Source organism: Tursiops truncatus, chromosome 14 (assembly GCF_011762595.2).
Source record: "Tursiops truncatus isolate mTurTru1 chromosome 14, mTurTru1.mat.Y, whole genome shotgun sequence".
Lineage (NCBI taxonomy): Eukaryota > Metazoa > Chordata > Mammalia > Artiodactyla > Delphinidae > Tursiops > Tursiops truncatus.
In genome coordinates this window covers 14,859,745-14,876,245 of record NC_047047.1, presented here as the reverse complement: position 1 = coordinate 14,876,245, position 16,501 = coordinate 14,859,745, and the positions used below count along the sequence as shown (strand labels likewise).

The following is a 16,501-nucleotide window of genomic DNA, read 5'->3' as shown; positions in this document are numbered from 1 at the left end:
ATACACATCTTCCAAGCATCTATGTAAAAAGAATTTTTTTCTTTTAATTAAAGCATGAAGTGGGAGGGAATACACATGAAAGTATCACAAATTATTCATATGTTTTAATGCTGTTCAATAAAATTAAGCAAATCATTGTCATCTAACCTAGAAGATTTTAAGAATTTTAAAGGCAGAAGGAGATTAGGATAATTATGGAGTTTTCACTTGTTTCATTCCACATGCATTTATCAAGTACCTACACACAAATGAATTGAGCTATCCTAAGACTTGAACTATTTCTAAGGTGGAGGATTCTTGGAAAACAACTGAATTTGTCGTCCTCCCTCACCGTGACTCCAAAGATGTGTTTATCCTGGGTGGCACAGATGACATTCAGGTGGGTAACTGGGTTATTGAAACTTATGTTGAAGGTTCTTGTGAGACCTAGTCCTAAATATTCTATGGGAGGTTATTATGAAGGACTGAAATATGAGAGTTGTTAAACAAGGAAAAATCTAATTGGGAAGGCAATACATGAATATGAATAATTGACATGAATACTTGTACATGAAATATTTAGCAAAGCAATAGATATGTTTTATATATATATGAGTTATAATCTTGTAGTTGATAACTGTTGAGGAATTTAGAAGAGCAAAGAGATCAGTTGTGGCTGAAGTGATCAGAGAATCCTTCCTAGACCAGCGAAGACATGCTGGACCTTAAAAATCTGGGGGTCTGATAGGCATAGATGGGAATGGAAGGCATTTCAAACCATTTAAATGAGACAAAGAAGCGTGAATGAGCATTTCAGGTTTATATCACACTAAGAAGCTAAATTCACTTGAATTTTTTGAGATTAGGAGTAGATGGTCATGCTCTATTAACAACAAAAGAAGATAAATCTAACCCATGTGTTTGGAATATTCTCAGTGACTTAAAATCCAAAGGGCACATTTGTTTAGCAAAAGAATCTGGGAATTATGACTCAATTTAAAAAGCAAAGTCCACACAGAGACCTATGTTCAATATCCTGTAATAAACCATAATGGAAAAGAATATGAAAAATTGTACACATATGTATAACTGAATCACTTTGCTCTACAGCAGAAATTAACACAATATTATAAATCAACTATACTTCAATAAATTTTTTTTTAGAAAAGCAAAGCCCTGGCCTGTTATGGTGTACCCAGCCCAGAATTAGAGATGAAATGGCTTTGCCAGGTGTAGTCTGGAAGAGCAAGACCAGACGTCACGCTGTGCGGTAGAGGGGAGAGCAGACCCAAGATGGAAATCAGTCAGTATGAGGCCAGGTGATGCCAGGTGATGGGGCTTCTGCTCTCAAGAAGTTTATAATTTAAATAGAGCAATTAAAATTCTTTAGATTAACAGACACAGTTTTTTAAATGTACATGTTCTGCGAGGGGTGCTGTGGTATAAGAGGAAGGAGTAGGGGAGGGGGGAGGTAGAGGGAAAACTGTCTATAATCATCCAGAGCTTGACATGAATGAGTTCACTTTTCCTCTTCCTCAAGATAATTGAGGGAAAGTGATGTTTCATTGGGTAGGGAAGGCACTTACTTTTTCAAGTTTTGAGCACTTTGAGAAATAAAGACCTGGATGACCAAATGATATAAAGAAGGTACCATATACCTTGTAGGGGGGAGACTGGAGAAGAGTGCTGAGCTAAACAGAAATGTGTGCCATTAATAATTACAGAAACAGCCAGGATTTGACAATCAGAAGTTCCTTGGTGACATTTAAGAGAACATCATAGTGCATTATAAGCCCTAGTGAAGGAGAGAAGGAGGGGAAGTGGATGGGTGGGAAACAGTAAGTGAAATTAAGCTGTTTATTCAAAAAGTTGGCTTTTAAATGGTTTGGGATTAACATATACACACTACTATATATAAAATAGATAATCAACAAGAACCTACTGTATATATAGTACAGGGAACTCTACTCAAAATTCTGCAATAACCTATACAGGAACAGAATCTGAAAAAGAATGGATACATGTATGTGTGTAACTGAATCACTTTGCTGTACACCTGAAACTAACACAACATTGTAAATCAACTATATTCCAATATAAAACTAAAAATGTTAAAATAAAAATAAATGGGCTGCTGGAATTAAATATCTGTAATTATCTTTGAGAGCAAAAACACATGGTGTCGCATGTATTTTCTTCGCCTTTCCTTAAAGGTCCTTCTTGATGACAGCACCATCAACATTGCGACCATTGCCTCATCACGTTACGCTGGCCCACTGAAAACTCGAGTGGATGACTGGCAGAAACAACTTGCTTTGTTTAATCAAACACTGGTGAGTAAGGATCATTTCAATTCATGGACTCAGAGAATTGGATTTAGAAATCATTTGTTCAGTCACTTAAATATTGTACAGTTTAGATATAAGATTTAATTATTGACATTTTATTATACTCAAAATGTAAGGAAAATGCAAATATATTGAACTCTTCTTTGCAAGACTATACCATTACCCTTGTATTAGTTATTATTGCTGTGAAAGAAAATACCACAAACTTAGTGGTATAAAACAATCTACATTTATAATCCCACAGTTTCTGTGGGTCAGGAGTTCATAACTTAACTGGGTCTTATACTCAGGGTCTCACGAGGGTTCAGTCAAGATGTGGGCCAGGACCGGGCTCTCATCAGAGGTTCAACTGAGGAAGGACGTTGGCAGAAATCATTTTCTTGCAATTCCGGGACCGGGGGCTTCATTTTCTCACAGGTTGTCAACCAGAGGCCATCCTCAGCTCCTCCATGTTGCCCACAGTTTTTTTGCATGTGGACTTCCTCAACAAAATCGCTTACTCCATCAGTCGAGCAGGGAAGAGAAAGTCTCCTGGCAAGACAGAGGTTACAGCCTTGTGTACTGTACACATAACTGTGTACATCCTATTATCTTTGTATATTCTCCATAGCTAGAAGCAAGTCATGGTGGCACCCACACTCGAGGGGAGAGGATCACCCAAGGTCAGGAAGCCCAGGTCTTGGGGGCCACCTTAAGAGTCTAGCCACAGCAAGCTCATATTTACTAAACAAATACTGCTGCTTGAAGTCTCCTTGGCACCCTTCCTGTCATACACACCTTCTCTTTATTTTATTCAACCTCAGATTATCCCATAATAAAGAACCCACTTACTCTGGTCTCACTTTGTTCCCATCCAATCTCTTTCTTAGACTTCATTTTTTTCCCTTGATTTAATTATGTTGTGGTTTTTATATGTTCTAATATGAAAAGGTATCTGTGAAATAATAAAGGCACTAAGTAAGAAAAGGCAATTTGTTCCATCCTCATTTCATAGAGATCTCTATGGTGAATCCATCCTCTTCAATGGACTCTTTTTAATCTGACGCCTGTCCAGCCTTCTGTACTGATGGCTGAGCCCCATGAAAGGAGAGACTAAATTTAGATCAAAGTAAAGGGCATGTTTCCATAGAAGGTCCTTAAAAGAAGCAGTGCTGAATAGTAGGGATCCTCCAGAGAATTAAGTGTATAGAAAGTGTGAGACCTGAAATAAACCAAGGAGTGGTTGGGACATTAGGGCTTAAGCATAGCCCCCAAATCTAGAGTGAGACACGAGAAACCCTTTCACGGATCTCAGGCCCGCACATGTGATGGCAGGAGGCTCAGAGGAACGGTGAGGTCTATAGACTTTAGATCTGACCCTGCACTTCTGCTTTCTCTGATTAACAGTGATTGTCTCTAGGAGGAAAGTGATGCGTGATTTTCTTCTTCCTCCCAGTGTTCTGTCTTTGCCACATGTTCTGTCACAAGCAGGTTTTACTTTTTTGATCGAAGAAAATGAATCATATTTCTTCTTAAAAAGAGGGAGAGGGAAGAATGATAGACATAATTGAGGCAAAAAAAACCACATCTTTTTTGCTAACCATTTTTATATTTGGAAATAGTAAGTAAATCACTAAACTTACCACTTCCCAACCCTTCAGATTCCTTTAAGTAAGCATCGTGCCTCCACCTAGAGTGTCTCCTCTGGGCATTTTAATCCTCTTTCTCTGGGTCCATTCTGGTTACCACACAGTAGTAGATTCGTTATAACTCTACTCAGTACAAAAAATGGGTTGAAATTAGGCTGAGGTGAGAGTTGGACCTCTTAATGAGGTTTCATTTCAAAGGACCTGTGAGAAGCTACCAAAAGGAAAAAGATACAGTGAATCCCCATGTAATTATTTTTAACGTAACTGTATTTTTTCAACCTGAGGTTAAAAATCTGGTAATGTCCCTATTTTTCTCCTAGGAAGAGTGGCTGAACTGCCAGAGAAACTGGCTCTACCTAGAGAGTATTTTTAGCGCTCCAGATATTCAGAGGCAATTACCTGCAGAGGCCAAGATGTTCCTTCAAGTGGATAAGTCATGGAAAGAAATCATGAGGAAGGTGAACCGGCTGCCTAATGCTCTCCGAGCAGCTACTCAACCAGGTAAAAAAGAAACCACAAAGGAATTACAGTTATCTAAAATGTCCATCACCTGTAAGATTCTAATAAAATGTGGTACATTCAACCCTTGATTCCAGTCAGCGTTGATGACCAGGAACATTTGTAGTACATTTGACACTCATGCTAAACAATGTGAATTGAACACTGTTGTTGTTATTTTATTACTATTTGTATTATTATTATCGTCATCATCATCATCATCTTTCAGCTCAGTTCATAGTTTTGGCACACAAGGATGTACTTTTTTTGCTGTTTTTAGAATTAGGGGATCCTGCCACAGAGTATCAGTGATGCTTCCATCTCACAATTTAGGCTACAAAAAATACATTTACATTCAGTTGACCTATTCTGTTAAAGTTCTCACAGACCTATAACCATAAAAATTTCCACACCGTATTTTAAGTAATTCATTAAGACCACTTACGAATATTGCCACTAATGGTAATTCTAATCTCAGGGTTGAAATGTGTTTTATTTATTTTTTAAATTAATTTTTATTGGAATATAGTTGATTTGCAATGTTGTGTTAGTTTCTGCTGTACAGCAAAGTGAATCAGTTATACATATACATATATTCACTCTTTTTTAGATTCTTTTCCCATACAGGTCATTACAGAGTATTGAGTAGAGTTCCCTGTGCTATACAGTTGAAATGAGTTTTAGTAAGTTCTGTTTCTAGGGATGTGGAATCAAAGTCCTTCCAGCTGATTACACATGCGTGGTGATTGAACTTTACGGTTTGTATCACAGCCTTAGCAGGATTGGTTGTTGTTCTGCAAATGGCAGCACACTGCCTATCCTGGTGATACGGACAGAGAGCTTCCTTGTCAAGCAGAGGCAGCCTGCTGGACTATACTCTTTGCCCAAAGACTCTTACATAAAACATAAACAGGCAGGAAAAACTCTATGGGATGATAAAATCGAAAACCTTAAAACTTTGGGGCTTCAGGAGGCTGCCCACAATCCTTGGTTCCTGGTCCCCTTCCAGTCACAACTGCATCACTCCAGCCTCTGCTTCTGCCATCACATCTCCTTCTCTGCCACTTATAAAGACCCCAGTGGGGAATTCCCTGGCAGTCCAGTGATTAGGACTCCTCTCTTCCACTGCAGGGGGCACGGGTTCGATCCCTCACTGGGGAACTAAGATCCCACAAGCTGCGCAGCACGGACAAAAAAAAAACAAAAGACCCCTGGGATTACACTGGGCCCACTGCATGATCCAAGATAATCTCCCCATCCTATGATCTGTAGCTTAACCACATCTGCCAGGTGCCTTTTTCCATAAAAACTAACATATTCTCAGGTTCTCGGGATTAGGACATGGGTATATCTGAGAGACCTTTATCTTGCCTAGCACATCCACTTAATGTGCATATCCAAAACTTTTGCTGCAAAAATATTAATGTGTTTTATTACAGAGTGCTGCCTCAGTGCCAACTGGACTTTTGTTATATAATGTAACTTTTGAAATTTTTTTAAAAATCCAAAATACATTTGGTCCTAGGGATTTCAGATAAAGGAGTGTGGACCTGTATATATCATTTCAGGTGATGATAAAGCAGTGAAGAAAAATTAAGCAGGGTAAAGGCGCTAGAGAGTAGTTGGGGGCTGCAGTGTGTGTGTGTGTGTGTGTGTGTGTGTGTGTGATGAAAGGATTTTTTTGATAAAGTGGCTTTTGAGTAGAGATCTGCAGGAATGAGGAAATGAAACATGTTCGTGGATCTAAGGGAGGATTGTTAAAGGCAGAGAGAAGAACAAAGACCCTGCGGTAAGAGCATGCTTAGCGTACCTGACCGTCACCAAGGAAGCCAGAGTGGGGTGGAGTGCAACGCACAGGAGAGGGCTTAGGAGTGAGGCCAGAGAGGTGAGTGTGCTTGGGTGGCGGGTTGGGGATTGGATTAGGTCACTGATCACGTAGAGACTCGGAGACCGTGGAAAAGACCGGATTTGATTCTCAGACAGGTGGGGAAGCCAGGCACTGTGATATGCACCAGAACATCAAGTGAGACATGAATCTTGCTCCTAAAGGTGCTACAGTTTAGTGATAAAGACATAGGATGCTATTGCCACAATTTTTTTGCATCTAAATATGGCAGAAAAAACAGAAGACATGAGTAAGAAGGTGACAGAGAATATGTAGTGTTTAGAGAATGGCAACTGTTTGGCTTTGGTTTGCGCACCCCTGGCCCCCAAAACTGGGGGATGACAGATAAAAAGGTTTCAAGTTAATTACCTGTTCATCTGTGGCAAATATCAAAATTAATGTTATTATTAAAAGTTATAGTTAACATTCTTAGCCAACCCCCCAATTTTAGCTTATTAAACCATTCTTTCATCAAATAAAACCAAAACTTTAAAAATGTTAATATCATATTTTACTTCCACTTAAAATTATATTCTCTATTTATTTTAACACAACTTTACCAGTACCTTTTTTTTCAATGAACAGGACTTCTGGAAACTTTTCAAAATAATAATGCATTACTTGACCAAATTCAGAAGTGTCTAGAGGCATATTTAGAATCAAAAAGAGTTATCTTTCCAAGGTAAGTTTATAAAGCTACCAACAATATTTTTTAGTAGTTAAGAGTATCCATTAATTTGTTAGGATATATATAAAATCAAAACATCAGGGAACCAAAGAGGGAAACAAGAAAGATATTTCATAATAGCAATCCAGCTAATATTTTGATTGGAGCGTGTACGTGTCAAGGATAAATATACAATATTTGGTTTAAGTGGATAAGTACCCAAGGTACTGGAAAGATTCTTGATCACAACATTGTTTCACTGCTGGGAGTGTATGTGTGTACCTGCATGTGTGTGTGTGTCCACAGATGGGTATGTAAAAAGTTAGAGACCTTTGTTGCCTGAGCTGGTTTCTTTAGGTTAATTGGTGGCCTAAGAGGGTTACTGTAGAAGTCATCTAAGAGGTTATTTCACAAATTCCAAATGAAATTTTTTACTCATCCATTCGTTCTAGAAACATACCAAATGTTTTGCTCAGTGATAAAAATACAAAGAAGAAAAGGCCAGATCCCCACTCTAATGGATCTCATGGTTAACAGGTGGACAGTCATGTAAATACACCATTTCAATATAATTATATATGACTACACTATGACTACCTGATGGTAGCAAGTGCTCCAGACTTCAGTCTTTGGGGCACATTGTACCGTAACACAGACATTATCAAAAAATGGCCCATCTTTCATGGATTTTTCCTGTTAGATGTAAAGGAGATGGCTGTTAAGGTCTCTCCTAGGACAAGCACTGAGTCAGCCAGGGTTAGGTGCTTATGTGGGTTACTTGGGTAAGAGGGGTTGTTGCTGGGTACCAGGACAGGCTATGTGTGTGCACAAGATATCCAAGAGCTGGAAGATTTGATTGAGTTTAACAGATTCAGGCAACATGGGAAAAGACAGAAGAGTTTGAGGTTTGGAATGTGCCTTTTATTTCACTCTTAAATCAGTGGTTCCTAACCTGAGTCTCCCAAGACCAGAGAAAATCTGTACACTGTTATAATCTTTAAAGAAATCTGGACACAAATCTACCTGTGATAATACTGAACACCAAAAAGCATCAGCTTTTATTTTTCCTTTTGTTTAGAATTACATCAACTAGGTCTACAGTGTTTATTATGTCAGGAGGCTCTGCACACCACTGATTTCATGCTCCAAGCCTTAATGAAGGCTTACTATGAGCCATGGACCAAGTTAGGTTCTGGGGACACAAGGTGAATATAACACTGTTCCTTCTCCCACAGGACTCATAGTCCAATCTTGACAGTTATCTGTTTCATTAGTCGAAAAGAGGCAGGGGTACAAATTATTACCCTATGTGGTATTTTAAAGAAGCAAGACTAATAGGGTGCAACCCAAAACATCTTTGTTTCTAATGACAGCCTCTGTGTTCCCTACTAGGGGCTAGTTTCTTCCTGTCCCTGGCCAAAATCTTGAGCAGGCCGCATGAATTTTTCTGGTCGTTCTCTGATAATAATACAAAAAGTTCTCATTACCTTAACCCATTAAATGATCTATAATAATCAAAACTCTGAACTTCTTTCAAAGTGAAAACATCCCCCTTCTCTGGCCTAAGCCTGTTGCAAGGCTGAAGGCTTTAGTGATGATGAGGATGTGTGGCATCAACCCTCCCCACTTCCTATTAAGTTCCTGAGGTCTCCAGTTTGGGGGCAGGAAAGGGAGGAGAGGCAAGACGGCAGGAGAAGCCTGACTTGGCTGGTACCCAACTGGGCCCCTCTCTCACGTGGGGCCTTCCACGTGCTAATGGGATCCCTCCAAACCCGAGGGATCTCTCATAGGCAGCTTCCTCCACAGGAGTGAAGTGTCTTCTCCAGCCAGACCCTCATCCTTCTCTCTCATCCCTGGGCATCCAGGTGTGCCCCTTCTCCAGTTTTTTTTTTCCTAGGGTATCTTCATGTCTCCAAATGGCCCTGTTGGGCAGTATCTAAGAAAATCCCAGGCAGGATCACACCAGCATGGCCCCCATGTGTGTAGTCACAGAACCAAATAAGGTTCCTGCAGCCACCCATTCATCTATTCAACAAATTATGTACTGAATACCAGGTATATGTGAGGTACAAGGCCAGATTCTAGGGAAAACAAGTAATATATCTTCATTCTAGGAGCTCAAAGCCAGGTAACAGACATATAACCAAATCAGTATCTTAGCAAGTGCTGGCATCTTTACAATTTTTATGAAAAATATCTGCCTTTTATGTACCAGGCGCTCATTCCAGATGTTTGAGATGCATCCACCCTAATCTTTATAAAAATCATATTTAGAAACACATGGCCTCCCAGACCCAGGACCCATGGGATAGAGGTCCAGTAAGTCAGTGGATGGGGACGATATGTGCCTAAGGGATTTATCTTTCATGTCCATACAAGGCTTTGCTTCAGTTTCAAGTTACATTTTAAGTATATTCTTTCATCTAGATTTTACTTCTTGTCAAATGATGAGCTTCTGGAGATTTTGGCCCAGACACGAAATCCCCAAGCTGTGCAGCCACACTTGAGGAAATGCTTCGACTCCATTTCAAAGCTCGAATTCGCTCTCGTGCCTCCAACGGAGGGAAGAATTCCTGGCATGGAGGCAGAGCCAGAAAAGATTTACACTAATGATATTTTAGCGATGCTGTCACCAGAGGGAGAAAGGGTAAGGGCTTTTTGTTTATGATTCTTTATGCGTCAACTTTGTTACTCTTCTAGGGTGGAGGGTAGAGGTTTATTCATCATCATGCTAAGCATTCATCAAGTGCTGCTGTGATCTGGTCTTCTGCTGGCTCAGCAATTTCAAAGATAATCAACAATAAAATTCTTGCCCTCGAAGAACTCAAAGTCTAGCAGAGACATAGTCGAACAATTGAAAAGCCCCACAGAAAATGCAGTAACAGAGGCTGTGCTCTGTTCTTGGGAACAGGGTAGAAAGTACTGGAGCCAGTTCTTAACTCTCCATAAGGGGAACAAGAGCCGGGTGGTTAAGAGCTAGTTCTACTGCCCGGACACATGGATTCCACTCCCAATCTTGAACCTCATCTGTAAAACAAGGATTAGTAATACTGCCTGATTAATGAGTTGCTGGGGATTTTCAAGTGTGTATGTAAATTACTTAGAACAGTACTGAGCAGGTGCTATGAAGTATTAGTTGTCATTGTTTGGCAGCAGCCTCTCCAGGGCCCGGCACAGTGCCTGTAAACACCAAGCAAGTGAATGCATTAGTAGACTGTGGGGAATCAGGTGACCAGACAGAGGAGAATCACACATACATACACACAGGCAGCCAAGGAAGGTGGAGAGGAGACATGGGAGGGACAGCATTCCATACAGAGAAATTGTGCAGGGAAATGCCAAGGCTTTCAGTCCAGGTAGAGCACAGTAGTGTATCTATGGGATTGGAAGGAGCCCATAGACATTTTTCTTGTCCTACACATGCACCCAATGCTCATAGCAGCATTATTCACAATAGCCAAGACATGGGAGCAACCTAAGTGTCCACCAACAGATGGATGGATAAAGAGGACATGGTACATGTATACAATGGAATATTACTCTGCCGTAAAAAAGAATAAAATTTTGCCATTTGCCACAACATAGGTAGACCTGGAGGGTTTTATGCTAAGTGAAATAAATCAGACAGAGAAAGACAAATACTGCATGTTTTCACTTATATATGGAATCTAAAAAGTAATACAAACTAGTGAATATAACAAACCAGAAACAGATTCACAGGTATAAAGAACAAACTAGTGGTTACCAGTGGGGAGAGGGGAGGGGGGAGGGGCAAGATAGGGGTAGGGGATTAAGAGTTACAAACTACTATGTATAAAATAAATAAGCAGCAAGGATATATTGTACAGCACAGGGAAATACAGCCATTATTTTGTAACAACTTTAAATGGAGTATAATCTATAAAAATACTGAATCATTATGTTGTACATGTGAAACTAATATAATATTGTAAATCAACTATACCTCAATAAAGAAAATTTTTTTACTTGTCCTAAATTGATCCTCTTGCAAAAGAATTTGTTCATCACTAGTGTAAAAGAGAAAGGGGAAGGCCTAGGCTAGGATCCAGGGAAAACATGACATTTAAAGGGAGTGTAGAAGAAGAACAGATGCAGAAGCCCAGACAACCAGGGCAGTCAGATCATTGGTAGTCCAAGAAATAAATATGAAAAGGGCTTTAAAGCGTCGATTGGACTGGTTGATTGGGAAAGCACTGGTCACCTTAATGACCTGAACAGATTTAGAGGAGTGGTTGGAGCCAAAAATCAGATGGCAGGAAGTAAGGGAAAAAAGTGGAGGAATTCATTTAGTGCACATAAACTCCTCTTTCCGGGAGTTGGCTCCAAAGGGAAGCAGTGAAATAAAGCACCAAGTGGGGGCGGGGGAGGGGGGCGGTGTAAAGAGAGGTGTAGAGTGGGTATCAGTAGAAGTACCAGTGTTCACATTCAGGCTTCCATGTTTGCCTAGCTCAGGGTTCCGTTACGAAGCACACAGAGTGTACAGCCTACGTGTTACCACAGCCTGATTATCTTCCAGGTGAGCCTGGGGAAAGGCCTCAAGGCCCGAGGCAACGTGGAGGAGTGGCTGGGCAAAGTGGAAGAAGCCATGTTCACATCTCTGCGTCGCCTGTGCAAAGCTGCCATCGCTGACTATCTGGGGAAACCGAGGACAGTATGGGTGATCGCCGGCCACCCTTCTCAAGTAACTTACACTCCTTAAATCTCCGCCTCTGGATCCTGTTTGGGTGAGATGCATCACACACTGAAGAAAGGTGTTTCCATGCAGGTGATCCTGACCATTTCTCAAATCATGTGGTGCCGCGATTTGACCGAGTGTTTGGAAAGAGAAGACGGTGATCATTTAGAGGCCCTGGAAGCTTTTGAAAAAGTAAACTTTGAGGTGAGATTACGGCAGGGTGACATCGAGCATAGCGCTGTGCCAGATGGTCCCAGTGGCTTTTATTGGCGTGGTTAATGCAAATTCACTACTTCAGAAATTGTAAGCCCCTGACATGACATCCAAAACTTTGGGCTTCTCACTAAAACTATTTCTGTTCAAGTTTTCTCAGCGACACTACCCTGATGTTTGTGTAGTATGTATATGAATATTAAAAAGAGAAGGAAAGCGTAACTCAAGAGGAAAATGTCAGGATTATAATGGTTTGCCACCTTTAAGAAGAAATGTTATCCTGGGTCCTGATATCTCTCCTAGAAGTGGATTCAATCCCAGAAAACCACAGGATTTGTGCCATTTCTATTCTTAGGCCCAACATGTGCTTTTCTACTGTTTTATAGAAGCCTCAGGCAACTATCAGTAAAGCAATAAATAACTGAATGAATTAAATACCATTCTACACAAATTTTTGAGCTATTGTTGGGAAATGCAACTTTACAGCCAGGCCACATCTTTAACTCCAAATTCAATTCTACTTCCAAGCAATGTTGCATTTTTAAAGACTCACCCTTAAAACAAAAAAGGAGGAAACAACTTTCTTGAAATAGGAAAAAACCTCTCTCATGAAGGTCCTCGATAGAATTTCAACTCAAAAAGCCCCAGAGAAAAGACTCGCTAAGGAAAGTCCCATTGACCTCTTTGTAGAGGTGGCCCCTGATCAGGGCCAGCCTGAGTGAAAAATCAGCACAGCAGTTCAAGGCTTTCAGAGGCACTGCCCTTCTCTGAAAAAGATTTAACCATTTATGTGAAAATCAGGAACTCAGTCTATCAAAAAATGCTTTCGTTTAATCAATCATTGGCTTGGTTTAAATGCTCAGGATTTCTGACTATTCCCCCCTCCCCCACCAAAAAAAAAAAAAAAAAAAACTATCCCTGAAAATGAAGAGTACTACCTTAGTCACATTTGATTTTTAGGGAGAACCGTGTTCTCTAGAGACATCATCACGTGGTGGTTAAGAGCATGGGCTTTCCTTGAGGCAAATGTCTACTCAAGTGTAATTTTTTGCTACTTTATAACTATGTCAATTTCCTTACCCTCTGTGACCCTCAGTTTCCTCTAATGTGAAACTGGGGTAAAGATGGTATTGTACTTCACGGAAGCCTTATAGGAATTAAATAAGTTAAACTGTTGTCCTGGGTCACAGAATTACAGATTCTTACTAAATTTGGAATAGACATTTGTCAAAACTATCTAATTTTATAGGTATCTAATTTTATAGATAGTTTCAAAAAATGCCTATTCCAAATTTAATAGTAAAAAGATATACATGTAAGCTGATTTTTGAAAATTATATATCACTTTTTTTTTTAATTTTTAGAGATTAAATGCCCTGGCTGCAATAGTCCGAGGCACTCTTCCTAAATTACACAGAAACATCATAACTGCCTTAATTACTATTGATGTACATGCAAGAGACATAGTCACTGAACTTGTTCAAGCCAAGGTAACTCTTTCACTTAAATAAAATCATATATTTCTTTCTGAAATTAATGCATCTAATATGTGTATCATTGTCATCACTTATGTAGGTAGAGGTAGTTGAGTCCTTTGACTGGCAGAGACAACTGCGCTATTATTGGGATATAGACCTGGACAATTGTGTGGCAAGGATGGCGCTCTCTCAGTATACTTATGGCTATGAGTATTTGGGTGCATGCCCAAGATTAGTTATTACTCCTCTCACGGTAAGTTACTGATCATTTAGGTTCATTACTGCTTTTTCCCCACCAAAATAGTTCTGAAAAGTTTCCTCCTACCATTAACCCTTGAAAGGACTTGCCATGAATACATCTTTGTAAAGCAGAGATTTCCGCTTTTTGATCATGTGCCTGGATTTTTTAGTATATTTCAATTGCTATAGAACCTTTCATAAAAAAAATAATGACCCTCCTGCTATAGAAAGGAAAGGACTTATGAATTTGTGGCCAGAGTCAGTTCCCTTCAATAATGACAATTTATCAATTTCTTCAGGATCGCTGCTACCTTTGCCTCATGGGGGCTTTGCAGCTCGACCTGGGAGGTGCACCAGCTGGTCCTGCTGGCACGGGGAAAACTGAGACTACCAAAGACCTTGCAAAAGCTCTCGCCATCCAGTGTGTGGTCTTTAACTGCTCCGATGGTTTGGACTACAAGGTACGGTCCTGGCATCTGAACACTAACATTAAGTGTTTTATGTGGCTTTCTCTATTTGCAACATGACATAACAAAAGAAGGAGAGAAAGGGGTGATGGCAAGCTAGGGAAAACTAGTGGGGCAAGGAATGATTAAAGTAGAATAAATAGAGCAAGAGAGGAGAGTCAACACAAGGCAATCCGAGTGGGCCAGGTAGGAATCAAGGCCAGGGGAGGATTGGTCAAATGGTGGTAAGATTAAAGACCTGTTCATGTCAGTAGGTAGAAAGCGGGGAGATGAGATACAAGACAGAATAGCAGGGAAATCTAGGAACAAGGAATAAGCTTACAGGAAGAGACGAGTTACGTATTGAAACGTGTGGTGTTACGTATTCAGAGTTACATATTGAAAATGAAACATGTAGGAGGTGAGAATTCACGGTAAGATTTTTCATTGAGTAGTTCTCAGAATTTTTCACTCTTAAAAATTATTGAGGGCTTCCCTGGTGGCGCAGTGGTTGAGAGTCTGCCTGCCGATGCAGGGGACACGGGTTCGTGCCCCGGTCCGGGAAGATCCCACGTGCCGCAGAGCGGCTAGGCCCATGAGCTATGGCCACTGAGCCTGTGCGTCCGGAGCCTGTGCTCCACAACGGGAGAGGCCACAACAGTGAGAGGCCCGCGTACCGCAAAAAAAAAAAAAAATTTTTGAGACCTGGGACTTCCCTGGCAGTCCAGTGCTTAAGACTTCACCTTCCAATGCAGGGGGTGCAGGTTTGATCCCTGGTCGGGGAGCTAAGATCCCACATGCCTCATGGTCAAAAAACCAAAACATAAAACAGAAGCAATATTGTAACAAATTCAATAAAGACTTTAAAAAATGGCCCACATCAAAAAAAAATCTTAAAAAAAATTATTGAGACTTCCAGAAAGTTTTTGTTTATATGTATGGATTACATCTATTGATATACACCATGTTAGAAATTAAAATTGCATTTAAAATATTTTGGGGGGGGACTTCCCTGGTGGCGCAGTGGTTAAGAATCCGCCTGCCAGTGCAGGGGACACAGGTTCGAGCCCTGGTCTAGGAAGATCCCACATGCCGTGGAGCAGCTAAGCCTGTGCGCCACAACTACTGAGCCTGCACTCTAGAGCCCGCAAGCCACTACTGCTGAGCCCGCACTCCACAACTGCTGAAGCCCGTGCGCCTGGACCCTGTGCTCTGCAACAAGAGAAGCCACCACAATGAGAAGCCCACGCACTGCAACAAAGAGGAGCCCCTGCTTGCCACAACTAGAGAAACCCTGCACACAGCAGCGAAGACCCAACGCAGTCAAAAATAAATAAATAAATAAAATTTAAATAAATAGCCTTTCTTTTAAATAAAGTAAAATAAAAATATTTATTTGTTTTAAAATAACCATAATAAATTCATTACATGTTAGCATAAACACACTTTTTAAGAAAAATAACTATTTTCCCAAACAACTATAAATAGTATAATCTATAAAAATATTGAATCACTATTCTGTATACCTAAAAGTAATATAATATTGTAAATCAACAGTACCTCAATAAAAAAAGTTGATGAGGATAATTCTTTATAGAAGAATCACAGCTAATACATGCAGAGGGATAACATTAGAAATTACTATTTTGCAAACTCTAAAAAATTAATAGATCTGGTAATGATCAACTTTGCTAAAACCACATTAAAAGATTAATTGGAAGGTTTGTAATGGATGGATCAGGCTAATTATCCATTGGTCAATCAAAACATCACTGAAGGGGCTTCCCTGGTGGCGCAGTGGTTGAGAGTCCGCCTGCCGATGCAGGGGACACGGGTTCGTGCCCCGGTCCGGGAAGATCCCACATGCCGCGGAGCGGCTGGGCCCGTGAGCCATGGCCGCTGAGCCTGTGCGTCCGGAGCCTGTGCTCCGCAACGGGAGAGGCCACAACAGTGAGAGGCCTGCGTACCACATGAAAAAAAAAAAAAACCTCTTAAAATAAAAAATAAAAAAATCACTGAATTTGAGACAACCAGGAAACATGTATCTTCTTCTTTGGTACACAATCTGAATTATTCCTGTTCAGAAATTTTTAAACCTCAAACTAATGAATTAAGTATCTAGATTTAAATACAGTTTTCAAGAAGTATATAAGGTAGAGAAACATGTTAACCACAAGAATTCAATCAGCCAAATATGGAATGCAAGAAATTCCAAAGGGAAAATAACCTATAGACCTTTAAAAAATAAATTGCATAAAAGGGGGAGGATGCAGAGAACTGTTATAAATTTAAAGAGATTAAAAGACACATTAACCGTAAAATAGATAGCTAGTGGGAAGCAGCGGCATAGCACGGGGAGAACAGCTCAGTGCTTTGCAACCACCTAGAAGGGTGGGATAAGGAGGGTGTGAGGGAGACACAAG

The 16,501-nt window shown here is 40.3% G+C and overlaps 1 protein-coding gene across 1 annotated transcript in view; it reads left to right on the top strand.

Moving 5' to 3' along the window:
- DNAH6 (dynein axonemal heavy chain 6) overlaps positions 1-16,501 on the top strand; it is a 291,734-nt gene that overhangs the window by 113,586 nt on the left and 161,647 nt on the right. Inside the window, exons 20-29 of the mRNA XM_019942077.3 lie at positions 287-379; positions 2,193-2,312; positions 4,276-4,456; positions 6,924-7,020; positions 9,433-9,652; positions 11,543-11,707; positions 11,792-11,905; positions 13,279-13,404; positions 13,490-13,645; positions 13,932-14,093. Of these exons, the coding sequence (XP_019797636.2) occupies positions 287-379; positions 2,193-2,312; positions 4,276-4,456; positions 6,924-7,020; positions 9,433-9,652; positions 11,543-11,707; positions 11,792-11,905; positions 13,279-13,404; positions 13,490-13,645; positions 13,932-14,093 (1,434 nt within the window). The remainder of the gene's footprint in view (positions 1-286; positions 380-2,192; positions 2,313-4,275; positions 4,457-6,923; positions 7,021-9,432; positions 9,653-11,542; positions 11,708-11,791; positions 11,906-13,278; positions 13,405-13,489; positions 13,646-13,931; positions 14,094-16,501) is intronic.